This window comes from Bos indicus x Bos taurus, chromosome 22, assembly GCF_003369695.1.
Source record: "Bos indicus x Bos taurus breed Angus x Brahman F1 hybrid chromosome 22, Bos_hybrid_MaternalHap_v2.0, whole genome shotgun sequence".
NCBI classification, from domain to species: Eukaryota; Metazoa; Chordata; class Mammalia; order Artiodactyla; family Bovidae; genus Bos; species Bos indicus x Bos taurus.
Genome location: NC_040097.1, coordinates 43,214,319 through 43,233,868, shown reverse-complemented (window position 1 = coordinate 43,233,868; position 19,550 = coordinate 43,214,319). Strand labels below are relative to the sequence as shown.

Here is a 19,550-nt window from a genome sequence, read left to right as displayed (position 1 = left end):
ACTTTTCACTTTCATTCATTGGAGAAGGAAATGGCAACCCACTCCAGTGTTCTTGCCTGGAGAATCCCAGGGACGGGGAAGCCTGGTGGGCTGCCGTCTATGGGGTCACACAGAGTCGGACACAACTGAAGCGACTTAGCAGTAGCAGCAGCAGGCTTATGATCTTTCTTATTCTCTATCTTTGAGTTGGTTTGTGTTGGAAAGTTAAAAAAAATTTAGGCTTAAAAATGGCTTTAATGGGTAGTAGTAGCAGCAGCAGCAGCAGTAGCTTTGGTGGAAAAGTTTCCATAAAGAAGACATTTGGTAGCAACATGAGCATGAGAGATAAGCTAAGCTTGACTAGCTCTTCACTTAAACTAGGTGGGTGAGTTTGCAAATGCCCGTCATTTCTTCAAATGTGAAACTCCAGAGAGTAGTTTCTGCCTTAGGAGATGGTTGGGAGAGTCAGATGTAGCGAGTCCAAGGTTTGGCACATTATAGGGCCTTAATAAGTCTTAGTTTCCTTCTAGGGTGGATTCATATTAGGAACCAACATAAGTTTTGGGGATTGTTTCTAAATCTGTATTAAAATCTTCTTGATTCAGATATAATTTACATGTAATGAAAGGCATCTATTTCAAGTGTGCAGTAAAGTGTACAAGTGAGTTTCAACAAATGTTTATACCATATAACAATTATGGTTAAGCTTGAACATTTCTGTCACTAGATAGAGTTCTTTCCATGTCAGTCAATATGGCCCCAGAAATTTACATGTGGGTCTGTTTCTGGGTTCTCCTCTGTTCTATTGTTCTTTATGTCTATATCCTTGTGCCAGAATTACACTGTCTTAATTATTGTAGCCTTTTTAGTAAGTCTTCAAGTCAGGTATTGTTGCTACTCCAACTTTGTTTTTCTTTATCAACATTGTTTTGGTTCTTTTAGGATCTTTGCATTTTGTATGCATTTTCATATAAATTTTAGAATCAGATTGTCAGTTTCTTTCCAAAAAAAGCCTGCTGGGATGTTTACTGTGAAGTAAAGTTGCTCAGTTGTGTCCGACCTTTTGTGACCCTGTGGACTGTAGCCTACCAGGCTCCTCTGTCCATGGGACTTTCCAAGCAAGAGTACTGGAGTGAGTTGCCATTTCCTGATTGCACTAAATCTAGAGATCCATTTGAGGATAATTAATATACAATTTATGGGGTCACAGAGTCGGACACGACTGAGCGACTGAACTGAACTGAACATCTTAATGGTGTTGTCTTCAGTATATCATCTTTTGCTTCTTCTTATATCTGTGGTACTGCACAGCCTCTGGAACTGCAGCAAACTGCTCAGCTGTCTTTTGTTCCTGGTGGCCCCCAGGCATCCATCAGCACTCTGAGTCAGGCAAAGTAGAAGCAGTCCCTCAGGCAGTCTCTGGAGAAGCTGAGATACTGGTCGCATCTTTCTCTCTTCTCTTTGATTCCAAAGGAGAAGCCACTGAGCTGTATGAGCCTCCATCTGTACTGTGGGTCCTCTGGAGCAGCGGCCCTGCTCTTTTCTCTTCTCCTTAGTCTCTTTCATATTCTACCTTCTGGAGTAAGTCTGTTCAGTGCTATGGGTTGGGTGAGATAGAAACAAGTCTCTTAGGCAGCCTGCTGTAAAGTGGGAATGTTGGATGCATGTTCTTCCCTAAAGAGAAGCTGAGAGCTGGGAATTCTTCCTTTTTACTCCCAGGGGAGGAGTAATGGTGAATGATTGAGTCCTCATCCAAACCTTTGTTCTCAGTGACTCTGACCTGGTTCTTTTTCTTATCAGTGCTTTGATTCAGGCATGGTGGAAACCAGTTCCTGGGGCAGCCCCATGAGAAGTCTGAACATTTCATCTGTGATTCAGTCTTCTCTCTCTCTCCTTCCCCTGGGAAAAGCTGGGAGTTGTGAGTCTCCCTCTCATTTTTGGTGCTGAGCCAAGGATAGGAACTCTGGCAAGTGAGGGCCACATATTTCCTACCAGCTTTGATGTGGCTGATTTTGTGCTTGTCTTGGGGTATGTGAGCATCTGAACTGGTATCCATATTTCTCACAAAGGGAGTTGGTTTCTGTCTTGTTGATTTGTGTTACCATGGGGAAAATAGTGGCTGGCTTCCTGTTCTGCCGTCTTTCTGACATCATCCACTCGCTCTGGCTAATCTACTCTCACACTAAGGTATGATGCTCTGGGGTATCTACTCAACGCTCAAGTGTTTAATGAGGTTTCTGCAAACCAGCTGCTAGAAATTTTATGAACTCTTGGCCCTTTGTTACCGCTCCAGTTATGGTTCTTTCCCTGGAAGTTGATCTTTATCTGGCCTCATGGATCCCTGTATATGTGCAGATTTAAGTTCAGACATAGAATTGAGTAGATATGTAGGCATGTTTCTGGAGGTCTTTACATATATGTAGCTTCTTTCTTTTTGGTACTCTGCTGTGTGAATTATAGCTGCGTGGATTGCCCTGAACTCTGATCTTTGTTTTCTCAGCTAGCAAGACTGATGGGCCTTTGGCTTTCCTTCCTGTGCTATGGTCAAGAAATTGCCTATGGGCAGGTATCTTGGGCTGTGGTAGAACTTCTCTCATTTCTATAGTTGTCCAAAGTCTGAAAGTAGAGAGTTTTTTTCATATTTCCCCCCAGTATTTTAGTTGTTTGGTAGAAGGAGAGTGACTTTGAATATTGGTTACTTTCTCTTGGACAGACATGGAAGTCTACTCTGTAGATTTTAATTATGTCATTTTAGGGAAGAAAGATGACTTTTTAAATGAATTGCGTGAGCCCTACTTAGCTGAAAAACTGGTCTTTACTTCCATTCTCTTTTTTTCTTGTTTCTTTGTCACATACAGTTATCACTGATGTCATTCTTTATCTAAGAAGTCGGTGGAGAGTACTTCCAATAATGATAATTTATTTTATGAGTGGTTATTTTTCATACTCTACCTGTCATGATTCAGTAAGCTTTTCTACTAATCACCCATTGTCACAGGTTCCCTCAAGACTAAAAGTTGCTCTGGGTCTATAATTGTGTTAATGACACAAAAGCCCCCAGAGCTTAGTAGAAGCCAAACTTAGCTGTCATGTTCTGCTGTCATCCTGGATTGACTGGAATTAGTGACTCAGAATCCTAGCCACTTTGCTAGTGCTTAAACATGTCAGGATTTGTCTTTTTAAATTCTTTTATGCTGTTTTCCTATGTGTAGCCTTTTCAGTATGGGTAACAAACACTACATTTGCATATCTGCTGCTATTAAGGTTTGAGTGAGGTGCAGTGGCAGAATGTGGGGCAATTAAATTGATCCAAATTCATGTTGTTAAAGAATACTTTTGCGGGGAGAGGGCCTGGGTTTACTCCAATCCATAAAACACCATTAAATGAGAAATGTTCTCACTAATAGATTGATCTGCTCAAGTGCCAGTTTGCTTTGCACTTGCTCAGTTTTTCTGACTTGATAGTGGGAGATGCTCAAATGTTTACTGCTAGATGAAATCATTGGGTTTAGGTACTATTAAATTACCACTATTTTAGAGATGAACCAGCAGTCATTTTTCTTTTCCTTTTGTGAATTTTGACTCACTAAATTAATTGAGGCTTATATTGGAATAAAAAGCAATTTAATTTTACTAAAAAAAAATGAAATGTGAAGTGTTCCATTTATTGACGTTTGCTCAGTTAAGAGGTAATGTAATATTCTTTCAGACAAATAATCAGTGTTATTCTTCTTTTTCATTCTTATGAGGCAGCATTGTGAAATAAGACGGGGGAGAAGAGAGATAGTTACATATACGGAAAGGACATGCAATTATGCAGAACCACACTTATAGACGGAGAAGGCAATGGCACCCCACTCCACTACTCTTGCCTGGAAAATCCCATGGATGGAGGAACCTAGTAGGCTGCAGTCCATGGGGTTGCTGAGGGTTGGACATGACTGAGCGACTTCACTTTCACTTTTCACTTTCATGCATTGGAGAAGGAAATGGTAACCCACTCCAGTGTTCTTGCCTGGAGAATCCCAGGGACGGTGGAGCCTGGTGGGCTGCCGTCTATGGGGTCGCACAGAGTCGGACACGACTGAAGTGACTTAGCAGTAGCAGCACACTTACAGAAATGCTGGAGTCCTGGTCGTTAGTTGAAAGAATGTTATTCTCTTATCAGCTCACTGGTCAACTTAACACTGGAATTGGAGGCAGAGGCCAGCCAGCTTTCCTCAGCTTTGAAAGGATCTCCTATTCCTTTCAAACTTGGAACTGGATTTTCTCTTTTTTTTTTGACTTTATTTATTTATTTTTTAGATCTGTTCCTGTTACTTTATTATTTATTTATTATTATTTATTTTAAACTTTACAATGTTGTATTGGTTTTGCCATATATCAACATGAATCTGCCACAGGTATACACGTGTTCCACATCCTGAACCCTCCTCCCTCCCCGTACCATCCCCCTGGGTCGTCCCAGTGCACCAGCCCTAAGCATCCAGCATCGTGCATCGAACCTGGACTGGCAACTCCATGGATTTTCTCTTTTTTAATTGGACACTTCAAAATTATTTTTGAGATGGTTTATTTTCTCATAAAATCCTTAAGATCACATGCCAAAGGGTTTGGTTTAAGTTTTAGAAACTTGATTTTTATTGTCAGGATGCTACGCTCTTCTGATACATAAAAGCCAGCAGACGGCTGTATCCTGCTGGAGATGAGAAATACCTCCTTCCCTGGGCTTGCTTGTTTCTGTGAAGCTACCCTTTATTTCATCGTTTTACTCTTCCCTCCCCCACCCTATACTCATGACTCACAGTTGAGCTTTGTGGGTGGAAAAACAAACTACACAGGTGATTTAAATAAAGCCACCTAGGAATACATGGTTCGAAGGCCTTCAGCTGCTCTACTTTGAAATATGGTTGCTCACTGGAGAATAAATTATGCTGGTCTGCAGTTCACATATTTGATAGTAGACTTGGAAGTTGAAAGTAAGCCAAGGGCTTCATCTACTTTGGACTAGTGTCTGGTCTCCATATTTCAGAAGAAAACACATATCAGATTATGCAGAAGAGGAAGATGTGGCCTCATTTTACATACCCTAGTACGTGTGGAGGTACTGATTAGATACTTATTGGTACTATATAGGTATATAAAATAAGTATGTGTTATAAGCAGGTTATAATATTTTAAATAATTAGTTAGAAGTATGTTAAAAGCATGGACTCCGGTACTTGCCTTTGCCACCTATTAACTCCATGATCTTGGGCAAGTTGGCTAAGCTCTATGCTGTGTTTTCCTTCTCATAAAATGGGATTCAGAGCTGCTGTAATGATTGAAAGTGTTAATACATTTACCATGCTTATAACTGAGCACGCAGTAAGTGCACAATGTTATGTTAATGAAATTGCTAATATTTGTCTCTTTTCTTTTGACTTACCATAAAGTTTCTTATGGTTCAACCTAGTAACAAAAACATATTAATTTTTAAAAAATAATTGTTATTCAATCAGAATCACGTATTATGGATGTGATTTATTGGTCACAATTCATTGATTCAGTATGACTGGGGATAGAGCCTATTAGACCACTTCACTAAGGGGTCTGTGTGTGTGTGTGTGTGTGTTAGTCACTCAGTCATGTCTGACTTTTTGCAACTCCATGGACTGTAGCCCTCCAGGCTCCTCTGTCCATGGGATTTTCGAGGCAAGAATACTGGAGTGGGTTGCCATTCCATTCTCCAGGGGATCTTCCTGACCCAGGGATTAAACTTGGGTGTCCCGCATTGCAGGCAGATTCTTTACTGCCTGAGCCACTATGGATCCCCTTCACTAAAGTGAATTTGTGCTATTAGCACATTAGCTACTAGTACAGTGCCATTCAATTTGCCAGGTTTGGGGAGATAATTTTACACTGCCTTGGGTGTGAAGAATTGAGTTCATGCCAGTTTCTACTTAAATTGTTAAACATTGTCCTTAATACACTGAATTGTATGTAATTGCCTCACTGCTTTCCTTGAGGTCAAAAACCTTTCCTTATAACAGTGCTTGCTACAAAAGTGTTTGTTAAATGCAGGATGAAGGACCTTATTTACAGAGTTAGAATGTAGAAATCCCTAATTTGATAATCTGGTATATATTATTTCTTAACATATGTATAGATCTTGTTTCAAAATTTATATTTTAGAATGCTAGGCAGTGGAGATATCTGACCTGTTTATACAAAACTATCCTAGTTCTTACCTTATGTTTCCTTCATTTTACAAATGGAAGATACAGAGAGAGATACATGTTGCTTATAGAGTTGTGATGTGCTAGGGACTCAGGATTACTATTATTTGATATGTATTGCTTTCCCAAGAATGCTACTAAGTCATATTTGCAACTGTGTGTAGTTAGAGTCCATGTACTAGAATTTTAAGATTATAATGATAGACCTTAGATGGTGGAAATATTCTAGGGCTTAAATCAACTTGTTAGAAGTTGAAAGTGAAAGTGAAGTCGCTCAGTGGTGTCTGACTCTTTGCAGTCCCGTGGACTGTAGCCCACCAGACTCCTCCATCCGTGGAATTTTCTAGGGAAGGTTACTGGAGTGGGTTGCCATTCCCTTCTCCAGGTGATCTTCCTGACCCAGGGATCAAACCCGGTCTCCCGCATTTCAAGTAGATGCTTTACCGTCTGAGCCACCATGTAAATACGTTAGAAGTTAGGTTCCAATATTATTATACAGCTTAACTAATTGATTATGTTGCTTTTGTGTTTTTGCAGACTGTTCTCTTTGTATAAGAAAATTTCTGTCCTATAAAACACAATGTCCAACTTGTTGTGTGGTGAGTTTTTTCCTTTTCTTTTTTTCCTTTAAAGCTAACTGATTGGTGCAGATATTGCTGCTTTATGTATACACATAAGCCATGGGAAGATGCATGATTATTGAATTAAGCTATATCAAAAACATTTTCAGAAAAGACTTCTAAAATACATGTATGGAGAACTGGGCTTTGTTCAACTGTTTATTAAGATTTCTGATAACCTAAATGTTTTTTAGGAAGAAAAAGCTAATTTTAAGATCAGGATATAGCACACTTTAAATTTATGAACTATGTTTTTTATGGCTCCTCATTTTTTAAAAATTTCTCAACTTGGGTAGAAAATCTGATGGAAGGATCATTTATTTGCAAAGGATTGATATTGTAGTATTTGTGCAGCAGGCAGAGATTTAGTTTAACTGGCCCCTTACCTCTTGCCCAAATCAGACCTTCAGGGAAAACACCAGAAAATTTGTTAAGTTTTCGAAACATTTCATGTAGTTGAAATAGGTGTAGGTGAAAAGTTGTAGGTAAAAAGGTAAAGGAAATGGAGGTAGGAGTAAAGAAAGAAAAAGAAGTAGTAGAATCTGGTGGAAAGGACATTGGGGCTAGTTAAAGGGTTTTGGTTCTAGTTTGGTAGGTCGTTGTTGTCAGGATGTCATTGAATTCACTCTGCTTTCAAGGCTAATCTCATTACAACAACTAGGGATGTTGCTGTCCTCAAGGTGGTATCATCACCGAGATTAACTGTATGCAAAATATTCATGCTATTCATTATTCATGCTAAATAACTACGGGTTTATTGTTTTCCTCTTGCATTCCTGAACACCATTCTTGTTTTTAAAGTCTCTGAGCACCTCAGTCTCCTCCTGCATTACTGCTTAAAAGAGCATCTCTGTTCTTTGAAGGAGAAATTTTGAGGGAAACAGTGCTGCCATTTTGAAGAAGGATTCTTGCTCATATTAGGTTTTATTTTAGGCAGTAGAGAGTGCATATGTTTTTATCAGATGCTTCGGAGAGTTTTGAATCAGACTTCCAGTCAGCAGATAGTGATTCACTGTTTTAAAATTCCATATTAGTATGAGATAAATGAACTTTATTTTGAGGCTTTCCTGGAAGACTTAGTGGGATGAGGAGTCTCAGGAGGATGGGGCACACATTTTCAAAAATGAGATTATGACAAGTTAATTATTGTTGCTGACCTTTTTCCATCTGTTGTTTTTCTTTTCTAGACAGTCACAGAGCCTGATCTGAAAAATAACCGTGTTTTAGATGAACTGGTAAAAAACTTGAATTTTGCACGGTATGATTTAATTTTGTGACTAATCCCTAACTGCTTTTGCCTTTAATATGTGTTCCTCCCTTTGCTCTTTGAACTTTTGAGGATTAGGGAATGCAGTGTTGCATATTTAGGGGTAAAAGAAAGGATGCGACCATAGTCGTTAATCACATGTGAACAATCTGATCATAATAAGAGTCTCTTCCTTTACTTAACAGAAAGTCTCCTGTATGAAAAACAAGTTAGAATGTAAATTTGGGCACTTACTTTTGAGTAGTTCAGAAATGCTTCAGCTTCATCTTTTGTTTTTTGTGCCCAGCATTAGAATCAGCTAGGTTCCCAAGGAGCCCTGGTTCCTTTCATTGGGGAATGGTATTTAGAAATCAGGATCTGGAGCTGGGTATGCTCATTATTACTGGGGTGCCATTGCTTCTAAACCCTCTCAGTGGACAGAGCTGGGTGGCATATGCATGGGTATGTGCACACACATAAATGTATTACAGTTTCTGTGTCTGTTATATGTTAATCCACTAATCCTTACTGTGATTTGCTCAGCATGTATAAAATGATGTGTAACGTGAAATATGTCATTGCTGGTGCTCTATGATGTGTAGCTTTACTTCTTAACTGTCAAATGCATGATGGTGTTTAGTGAGTGGTCACCCAGAGGAATTTTAAAAGGCATGGTTTATCAGATGATATGTTGACTTACTTTTAATCATTCAAGCCAAGCAAGAAATTTTAGTAGAACTGTACTGTGTTTAGTTAATGGCTAGGTGGCTACATACTTAAGTTCAATGACTTCCAAGCTTGTTGGAATATTCTTAGAGGTACATTACATTGCTCCCAGAACTGTAAAGAAATTTCTTTCAATAGAATTGCAAGTTTATTCATTGGTTTGCATCCTAAAGATGATTAGATTTACTCCTTTGAACTTGCCTAATGTGGCATTCTAGAAATTGACTAGCTGGTTATTTCCTTAAGCAAAGTCATGAGAAGATGGTATACTTTCCTAGATTAAGACACTCTGAGATTCTCTGATGCTCATAATTAAAGTGATAGCTTTTCTCCTTTTTATCTATTTATTTTGAGCTGTGCTGGGTCTTCGTTGCTACACAGGCTTTCTCTAGTTGTGGTGAGCGGGGACTACTCTAGTTGCAGTGCGTGGACTTCTCATTGTGATGGCTTCTCTTGTTGTGGAGCACTGGCTTCTTGGGTGCACAGTCTTCAGTAGTTGTGGCGCGTGAGCTTAATAGTTGCAGTTCCGGGACTCCAGGGCACAGGCTATTTAATTGTTGTGGTGCGTGGGCTTAGTTGCTCCACAGCATGTGGGATCTTCCTGGACCAAGGATTGAACTCATGTCTCCTGCATTGGCAGTCAGATTCTTTACCACTGAGCCATCCAGGAAGTCCTGCTTTTCTTATTTCAAAGTCCTTCATCAGTTAGATTTTGAAGTCAATGAGAAAAGATGGAGCTGTATATTTAGAAAGGAACTGATTGGGGATTAAAAAAGAAAAGGAATTGATGGACTGTTTGCTTTTTCCTCATATGGTAAAATTGTATCTCATGGGTTCTTTTTTTCCTCAGCTGGTTTTGAAACCTCCCTGCTAGGAAACAGGGAGTGTTACAAAGAACAGCCTCTGTTTGTTGAAGAGAAGTTATCGGGTTCATAGATCCTTTGGTAACTTAAAGGGAAGCCTTGGAATGATTGCAGTCTCTTCTCTCCTCCCTGAAGAAACAGGGTATTTAAGTATTCTTTATAGTGGATTTGGTGAGGTAGGAAGCATTCTCTGTAGATTTGGGATGGATTTTATCATTTGCTTCTCCATTTGCCTTCTTGGAATTGCCTCATGGTGAACATTTCTTGGACATTTGTCATATCTAAAGTGCTTAATTTGCAAAATTAGTAGGGATACAATTCAAGCTATTCAGTTTCATTACTTGTTTGAAATCTTGATTAAGATCAGTGAGGGAGGAAGTTTAATTTTATGAATAAAATGTAAGATATTTATAGTTTGTTAATTTTATTTCTTCCTCTCTTTCCCATCTATCATTGCCATTTTATGATATTATGATTTTTAAAAATTTAATCTTCTAAACCAAATACCAAAAGAGTATTAGAAATAATTCCAAAGGTTTTGGGGAACAGGGCTGACATGCAGATCTTATATTTTCTTCTTTTACCTTTTATTTTCAAGGAACAAGTTTGTTCCCCCCAGTGATTCTGTTTTATTTAAAATAACACTCTTAAGAAATTGTTTTATTTATATACAACATTTAGAATATATTTATTAGATTTTTAAATACAGATTTAGAATGTATTTATTTGGAAATTTATTTAGAATGTTGTTGTCTAAGTGGAACTTTATTCTTGACCTAAGTAAGAAAATGTTGTTTTTGTATTTTTGCATAGCAGCCAGTCTGCATGTGTATTATAATTTTTACAGCTTCAGCATGTAGAGCATCATTTATTGCTTTGGTTTGTCCACTGTTGAGGTATGAATTTTTCTCCAGGTGCTTATTTCAAGTTTAAAAATTTAAACAAAGAGGATGTACAATATAATTTCACCTTTCCTTATAGTATAGTTTAAAGCAGACTGAGTTTGGATTCAGGCAGAACTAGGTTTCCATCTTGGCCCTACTTGATTTTTTTTTTAATTTTATTTTATTTTTAACTGGAGGATAATTACAATATTGTGATGGTTGCTGCCATACATCAGCACAGACTTCAGACCCTACTAGTTTTGATATGAGTGTGATCAAGATATTAATCCTTTTTAGCTTCTTTTCCACATCTGAAAGATGGGAATAATATTCTGGACACTTTGAGAAATTGCTGTAAGGATTAGAAATGAAGAGATATATTAAAAGATACCCAGCATAGTACTGTATCTGAAACACAGGAACCTAAGAAACTGTTCCTATCATTACTGTCCTATATGTTTTATGTATTTATATTGTGTTGCTCTGATAGATGTATGTGCACACCCTGTGGAGCTGATGAGAACTCATGCTTGGTGGGCCTCTGCCTGTTTAACCAAATGGTCCCAGGTTGCATGTCCTGGATTATAACAAGTATTTACAGGGACTTGGACTAGTTACCAAAGTCCATGGATTTGATTGCATGGGTTTTATGACTGCCCATGTTTACCCAGAGACCTGTTTTCACTTTTGATTCTTAGCCACATTTTGGAAAGGTGAAGTTATTGTATAGTTAACTAACAGGCAAGATTTTCCTGTATTTTATTGAGTCACAATTATTTTGAAAGTCCACAGTTCATCCACTTTGAATGTTAGTGATGAATGCTGTGAGGTGTTGTAATGCCAACTCAATTTAATATATAGGAATAATGGAAATTGAAGGAAAGATTAGCAATTCAACTTTAAATATCAGTTTTGGAATTAATATTTTCACACAGCTCATTTTTAAGTTATGTAAATTGCCATAAACAGTCTCATGGTTTTATAAATACCAATTATACGTTCATGGCTTCCAGATTTATGGCTGGAAGCCATGAATGGCTTCTCAGCTAGATCTCTTTCCAAGATATCAGCCTCGTGTATCCAACTGCTTATCTCACTTACCTCTGCTTGGACCTCTTAAAACCAAAACTAAACTCTGGTTCCCTCTGCTGCCCCCACAAACCCCACTCCCAATCTGCTGCTCCACAGTCTTCCTTTTCTTAGTAAATGGCAGCTCCCTCCTTTAATTTGCTTAGGCCAAAAAGTCATTCTTGACCCCTCTCTTTCACACTCACTCTGTTGTTTCATCAGTAAATCCCATTGGCTCTATCTTTGCTGTCGCTGCAGAATCTGACAACTTTCCCTCACTGTGCCAACATTATCCTCTCCCAGCCAGCGTCAGCCTCAGTACGGTGATAACTTCTTAGTGGCCTTCTTAACTCTTCTTTTGTCCTCTTTCAGTTCTTTTAGGGACAGAAACCTAAGTGATCCTTGAAAATAAAAAGTAGGTCATACTGCATGTTGTTCAGAGGTAGTTTCCTGTCTCATTGAAGTAAAAACTGTTTGTCTCTGTGGGAGTCCTCCCGGCCCTACAGGGCAGGCTCCCTGACTTATTTACCTGCTTGTCTCCGCTTGGGTCATTCTGCTCCAGTCACAGTGACCTCTCCCTGCTTCTCAAACATGGTGATCACACTCTGATCTTAGAGACTTTGTACTTAAAAAGTGAAACAGTGTTTCCCTAGATGTTCACATCCTTGAATTCTCCACTTTCTCTGGACTCTGTTTTTCATAGGCATCTTCTCAGTGAGATCTTCTGTGACCATCCTGTAAAGAGTATCATCCCCTCCTCATTGTCGGCTTCCTTTTTTTTCTCCCCCTATAGTACTTTTTACCTATGTTGAGAGTGTCTATTCTCTGTTCCTTTACTATAGTGTAAGATTCATAAGGATATAGAAACTGTTTTGTTTTCTCTGATTTCCACTGCTGAAATTAGCAGGAACATGGAAAAGTTAATGAATTTTGACTTGAGCATGAAGCATAACATTATTATTGCCATGGTGCCACTCTCTGCCACGTTCTTTTTTTGGCATGTGTTGAAATAAGAGAGCAAATTGGAAGAGTAAGATGAATCTGGATTGTGAATAAAAACAAAAAGGAGTTCTCTCTAGGATAGACACTTTGCTGAAATGTGTACCCTTGTAGTAGCTTGGAAGTGATTTATAAGTGACCGTTTTATCCAGCAGTTGAATAAGTGTGCCTTTTACTTAGTTATAATGAGATGAAAGCTTTTCTGAGAATCTTCTTTGAACCAAACCCAGATTCTAGAAGAGAAAGACTTGTAACGATTGCAGTTCTTTATTTTTACTTTATTTCTGTTTCCTCACAAAGATGTATTTTCTTTGTAGGAATGTTTTTAATTATATCTGAATCTCTTTAATATATACTACTACTCTTCAAGTTTCTGTTTGTTTCTTTGTTGGCTTTGATGAGTAGTCTTTTTCAAGGAATTTGTCCATTTCATCTAAAATTATAACTTTATTGGTATGAAGTATCTATAATATCCTCTTATTATCTTTGAATTGCTGTGGGGGTTTTAGATATCTCCTTTTAATTCTTTGCTTTTGTGTTTTGTATTTTCACTCATTTTTCTTGCTTGTTCTTGCTAGGGCTTTCCTAATTTTGTTCATTTTTTCACAGAACCAGCTTTTGGCTTTACCAATTTTCTTTTGTATGTTTACTTTTTCACTAGTATCTGTTATTACTATCTTCTTTGGGTGTAATTTGCTGTTAATTTCCTAACCTTTTATATTGGAAATTTAGGACATTGATTTTCAGTTTTTCTATTAACTTATAAATTGTTCACTAATGACTGTTTTGGTGAACCCCAAAGCTGTGGTTCAATTCAGAATATTTTCTGATCTTCATTGTTGTTTGACTTAAGGAATTATTTAGAAGTGTGGTGCTTCATTTCTTAACATTTGGAGATTTTCTAGTTATTTTTTCATTATTGAGTTTCATGTGAATTCACAGTGGTCACAGAAGATACACTAAATTATTTCATTCCTTGTAAATTTCTTGAGATTTACTTTATGGCCCAGAACATGGTCTATGCTATTGAATGTGCCCTGTATACTTGAGAATATTGTATATTCTCCATTGGTGAGATATGATGTTTTTAATTTGTTAATTGTATCAATTTGGTTAATTGGATTGGTTCAGATCTTCTGTATTTTTACTGATTCTTGTCTGTTTTGTTAGAGTGGTGTGTTTAAATGCATACGCACTTTTATTTAAGCCAACAATTATTGTGAACTGGCTATATCTCTTTTTAGTTCTGTCAATTTTTGCTTTATACATTTGAAGCTATGCTATGAAATGAATAAAGTTTATGAGTTTATGGCTTCTGATTAAATTGATCATTTTGTCAAGGTGAGAGGCACCTCTTTCTCAATGCTTTTGCCTTAATATCTATTTTGTCTGTTGTTAGTGTTGTCACATTGACTTTCTTTTGATTTGTATTTATTTACGTGGTACATCTTTTCTCATCCTTTTTCCCCTAATCTTTCTGCATCTTTTTAAAATGGTTTCTTTTAAATAGTATATAGTTGTATTTTATTTTTTAATCTAGTCTGACAAGTTTTGTCTTTCAGTTGGAGTATGTATGTATCATTGTATTTAATTGGTTACAGTAATATTTTTGCATTATTTAATTCCTCTTTTTTACTGTTTTGAGTTATTTTACTTCCATGTATGTTATAAATTCCCTAAGACATTGCTAGTGTATTTTAAAAGTCAATACTGTTGTGTTTAGCCACATATTTTCTTTTTCTGGAGCTGTTGATTCTTGTTGACACTTTATATGCTTCTATCTATAATCATTTTCTCTATGCTCAGGAACAGTTCTTGCAGTATTTCTTGTCCGCTGATGAGGAGTTCTTATAGCTTTTGTTTGCTTGAGAATGTATTTTGCTTTCATTCTGGAAGAATATTTTCAATAGGAATAGCATTCAGTTTGATTTTTTACCTACTTTTAAGATGTCATTCTGTTATCTTTTTTCTTCTCTAGTCTTTGTTGACAAGTCAATGATATTTCTTACTGTTATTTCCTTAGAGCCATTGTTCTTAACTGGGAATGATTTTGCTTTCTTTTTACCTCTTTCTCCAGGAAACATTTGGTAATGTCTGGACATGTTTTGGTTGTCCTAGTCTGAAGTTAGGGGGGTTATGCTATTGATATATCTGTAAGGCACAGAACAGTCTCTACAGCAAAAAATTATTTGACTCAGTATTGGTAATGCCAAGGTTGAGGAACTGTGCCTTAGAGGTAGTATATCTTATTTTTCTGTGGTTGTTTAAAAGATTTTCTCTATATTTTTTTCAGTAGTTTGGTTATGTTTGCCTAGATTTCATTTTCTTTGTTTATCCTTTTGGGATGGATTTTAATTCCCTCTTAGAGTATACATTATTTTATTCATTTGTCTATTTTTTCTTTTTTATTTAACATATTGGTCAGCGTTCTTTTGAAATTCTTCTAATGCTACTCAGATCACTTCTGGATCTGCTTCTAATGACTATTTTGTCTCTTGGTTAGTGGATAATGTCTTCTTTGCATGCCTAGTAATTTTTAAATATGTGTTGAATATTATGAATGAAATGTTATAGAGGCTGTGAATTGTCTTCCTTTGAAAGATGTTGAATTTTGTTCTGACAGGCAGTTAAATTTCTAGCTCTTCACTTATTCCGTCAAGGCCTGGTTTAATTTCTGTTAGATTTGCTCTGTTTCACTTTTGTTTCTATTTCTAGAGGAGGATCCTTCTTCTTAAGGTACAGCCTTTGTGGGGTTTCAGCTGAATGTCTAGAATCTTTACCAGAGTCTCCCAAGTTTGGCTGGGCTCAGATTCCAACAGTTTCCCTGTACTGACCTTGAGAATCTCAGCTTCATGACATCTGCTTCCTGTCAGGTCTTCTGTGACTTCGTCTTATGCTTCTGCAGCCCTGGAGATGATCAGTAATTAAGGAGCATTTCTCAGCAGATTTTTAGGGTATTTTGTGGCTACTCCCTGCTCAGCACCCTGTGCCTCCAGTCCTAGCATCCTTTGTCCAGAGCTCTAATCTGTATTCCCTCTACCCAGAGAGATCAGTGGTCCCTGTTTTGACTTTAATACCCAACTCCCAGAGCATGCTTCCATGGGAAATTCTTGTGGAAATGATGGATCACCTCAAGTTTCTCTTCTGTCTCAGGGATAGTAGCCTTGTGTTGATTATAGATCATGCTTATAAATGGTTTTGTATGTTTTGTTGAAATTTTAAAGTTACTTGTGATTGGAGAGTAAGTCTCGTACAAGCTATTCTCCATGGCCAGAATCTCAGGTCCCTTTGTTATCTTTTATAGACAGATTAACTGCTTTTAAAGTCAGGTTTATTGCTTTGTATTTTATTCTAGAAGAAACACTGGTTGCCATTATGCAGTAAGTTCTGTATTTCACAGAAACAAATGTTAATTGAGAAAACAGCTTATGTCGGTTAAGTTGTGTATATGTAAGCTGACATCTTTATTATCTGTTGTGTTTTCTCTGCTTCAAGGAATCATCTGTTGCAGTTTGCCTTAGAGTCACCACCCATCTCTGCTGCTTCCTCCTCTTCAAAGAATCTGGCTACCAAAGCAGACACCGCTGTAGCCTTCAGACATTCATTAAAACAAGGAAGCAAGTTAATGGAGAATTTCTTGATCAGAGAAAGTGGTGGTTCTGCGTCAGAGTTGTTGATAAAAGAGAATGAAAGCAAATTAAGCCCTCAGAAAAAGTTGAGCTCTCCTGCGAAGACCAGAGGGACTCCTTCCGCAGTAAAGTCAGCTCCAGGTTCCTCAGAGGACAGTGTTCTTGAGACACCCTCTACATCAGCCTTGAAACAAGTTACTAAAGGTAGGAAATTATTTTCACATGTTTTATTTTCTTAGTGGAAACCTTCCTATCCCACATGTTATAATAAATAAGCAGGATTTTTGCGGGGAAATGATGGGAAAGGGCAGACCTCATAACAGCCTCGCACATGGATGGAGGCAGTGCTTCCAGATACGTTCTCTTTCTCATAGAATAGGAATTCAGGCTGATGGCAGGAAAAACTAAGCATTTTTAGTTAGTTTATGCTTCACATATGGCTTTGTGTTTTTCAGCTTTTCTTCCCCCTCTCATCCTTCATATCAGCTCCAGTTTAATATTGAAGAGCTCTTTTTATCTTATTATATCATCACTTGAATATTTCCAAGCTGTTTTGACTGGCATTTATAGCCTTGGACAGTTTGACTGCTACCCTGCCTGTCCATCCTTGTTTCTCATCTCTCCCTCTCAAAAATCCTTCTGCTCTAGCCAAGCTGATCTCCCCTTTATTCCTTGAAAACGCTCAGGGATTAAAAACCTATAGCCTGTCACCTGTTTTTATAAACAAGGCCTCACTGGAACACAACCATGCCCATTTGTTTACCTGTTATCTTCAGCTGTTTTCATGCTAATGACTTAGTTTGTTGATTGGGTCAGAGACCACCTGGCCCCCAAAAGCCTGAATCTTTGCTCCCTGAGCCTTGACTGAAAATGTCTGCCAACCCCATTCCACCTTTCCAGACTCTGTGTAGGTCTAACCATTCTTCAGTTATGTTATATAGTATCGGTCTTTCATATCACTAAAGTGTGGCAGCACTTGTTTTCTGGACAGTTTGCTTAACTTTTTGATGACCAGGTCAACTTGTTTAACCTCTTGTTTCCATATCTTATTGGCAGTGAAGTTCAGAATACCTTTTAGGCAGAAACTCTGTCTTAGATGTCTTTGGTATACCCATACCACACATAGTGCAGGGCTGTTAGTGGTTACTAAACTTAGGTTGAAATTAATTCGTTAGTACTTGAGTGTTTACATTTCATATAGATACGTGAATTTTTCACTTGTATTTCCTAGCATATTTTATCTTTGGTCAGTTTTTGATCAATTGACAGTTTTTATTGTAGTGTTCTTAAGTGGATATCATTTTTCCCTGAGCAGAACTTGAATTCTTAGAGTGAACCCATAGCATATAAAGTAGATAAAGTTTGCTTTGCTCCATTAAAGTGGAGATGGAGGGCCTCACCTCCCCTACATCCCTGCCTGTTATCCATGGTGGCCTCTAGGCCCTGAGGCACCTCCAAAGGTCCCTGGAGCCCTATCAGTTTCAGAATGATTGTGTTTCTGCTTTTTAATGCTACACTTATATAGGCATACCTTGGAGAAATTGTGGGTTTGGTTCTGCAATGGGACCAATACCACAATAAAGTGAGTCAGTTGAACTTTCTTGTTTCCCAGTGTGTATAAATATTATATTTATGCTATACTGTAGTCTGTTATGTATGCAGTAGCGTTATATCTAAAAAAAATGTATACACCTTAATTTAAAAATACTTTATTGCTTAAAAATGCTGACAGTCTCACTCTTCACCAAAGAAGGCAAGAGTAGGAGAAAAGACAGTTTCTTCAGCAAGTGGTGTTGGGATAGCTGGACAGCCACATGTAAATCAGTGAAATTAGAACACACCCTCACACTGTACACAAGAGTAATTTCAAAATGTTTTGAGGACTTAAATATGAAACACGACACCATAAAACTCCTAGAAGAGAACGTAGGTAAAATGTACTAGTTTTCCTAAGTCAGTCTCTCAGGGCAGTAGAAATAAAAGCAAAGATAAACAAATGGGACCTAATCAAATTTATAAGCTTTTGCACAGCAAAGGAAATCATAAACAAAGCAAATAGACAACCTGTGGACTAGGGGAAAATATTTCCAGGTGATGCAACCAATAAGAGCTTAATTTCCAACATATACAAACTGCTCATAAAACTCAATAACAAAAAAACAAACAACTGGATCAATAAATGGGCAGAAGAGCTAAATAGAAATTTCCCTGAAGAAGACATACAGATGGCCAGTAGGCACATGAAAAGATGTTCAAAATGGCTTATTGCTCAGTTCAATTCAGTCACTCAGTCATGTCTGACTCTTTGGGACCCCATGGACTGCAGCACGCCAGGCTTCCCTGTCCATCACCAACTCCTGGAGCTTGCTCAAATTCATGTCCATTGAGTTGGTGATGCCATCCAACCATCTCATCCTCTGTCATCCCCTTCTCCTGCCTTCAATTTTTCCCAGCATCAGGGTCTTTTCAAATGAGTTAGTTCTTCTCATCAGGTGGCCAAAGTGTTGGAGTTTCAGCTTCAGCATCCGTCCTTCCGATGAATATTCAAGGTTGATTTCCTTTAGGATGGACTGGTTGGATCTCCTTGCAGTCCAAGGGACTCTCAAGAGTCTTCTCCAACACCACAGTTCAAAAGCATCAATTCTTTGGCACTCAGCTTTCTTTATAGTCCAACTCTCACATTCATACATGACCACTGGAAAAACCATAGCTTTGACTCTACAGACCTTTGTTGACAAAGTAATGTCTCTGCTTTTTAATATGCTGTCTAGGTTGATCATAACTTTTCTTCCCAGGAGCAAGCATCTTTTAATTTCATGGCTGCAGTTATCGTCTGCAGTGATTTTGGAGCCCCAAAAATAAACTCAGCCACTGTTTCCACTGTTTCCCCATCAGTTTGCCATGAAGTGATGGGACCAGATGCCATGATCTTTGTTTTCTTAATGTTGAGCTTTAAGGCAACTTTTTCACTCTCCTCTTTCAGTTTCATTAAGAGGCTCTATAGCTCTTTTTTGCTTTCTGCCTCGTATCTGCATATCTGAGGTTATTGATACTTCTCCTGGCAATATTGATTCCAGCTTGTGCTTCATCCAGTCCAGCGTTTCTCATGATGTACTCTGGATACAAGTTAAATAAGCAGTGTGACAATATACAGCCTTGATGTACTCCTTTCCTGATTTGGAACCAGTATGTTGTTCCATGTCCAGTTCTAACTGTTCCTTCTTGACTTGCATACAGATTTCTCAGGAGGCAGGTCAGGTGGTCTGGTATTCCCATCTCTCTAAGAATTTTCCACAGTTTGTTGTGATCCACACAGTC

At 37.9% G+C, this 19,550-nt stretch overlaps 1 protein-coding gene across 6 annotated transcripts in view; it reads left to right on the top strand.

The window, feature by feature from the left end:
* RAD18 (RAD18, E3 ubiquitin protein ligase) overlaps nucleotides 1–19,550 on the top strand; it is a 111,888-nt gene that overhangs the window by 4,124 nt on the left and 88,214 nt on the right. For all 6 annotated transcript variants that reach the window (XM_027522912.1, XM_027522911.1, XM_027522908.1 and 3 more), the window contains exons 3-5: nucleotides 6,735–6,796; nucleotides 8,005–8,075; nucleotides 16,099–16,436. In XM_027522912.1, coding sequence (XP_027378713.1) covers nucleotides 6,735–6,796; nucleotides 8,005–8,075; nucleotides 16,099–16,436 — 471 coding nt within the window. The remainder of the gene's footprint in view (nucleotides 1–6,734; nucleotides 6,797–8,004; nucleotides 8,076–16,098; nucleotides 16,437–19,550) is intronic.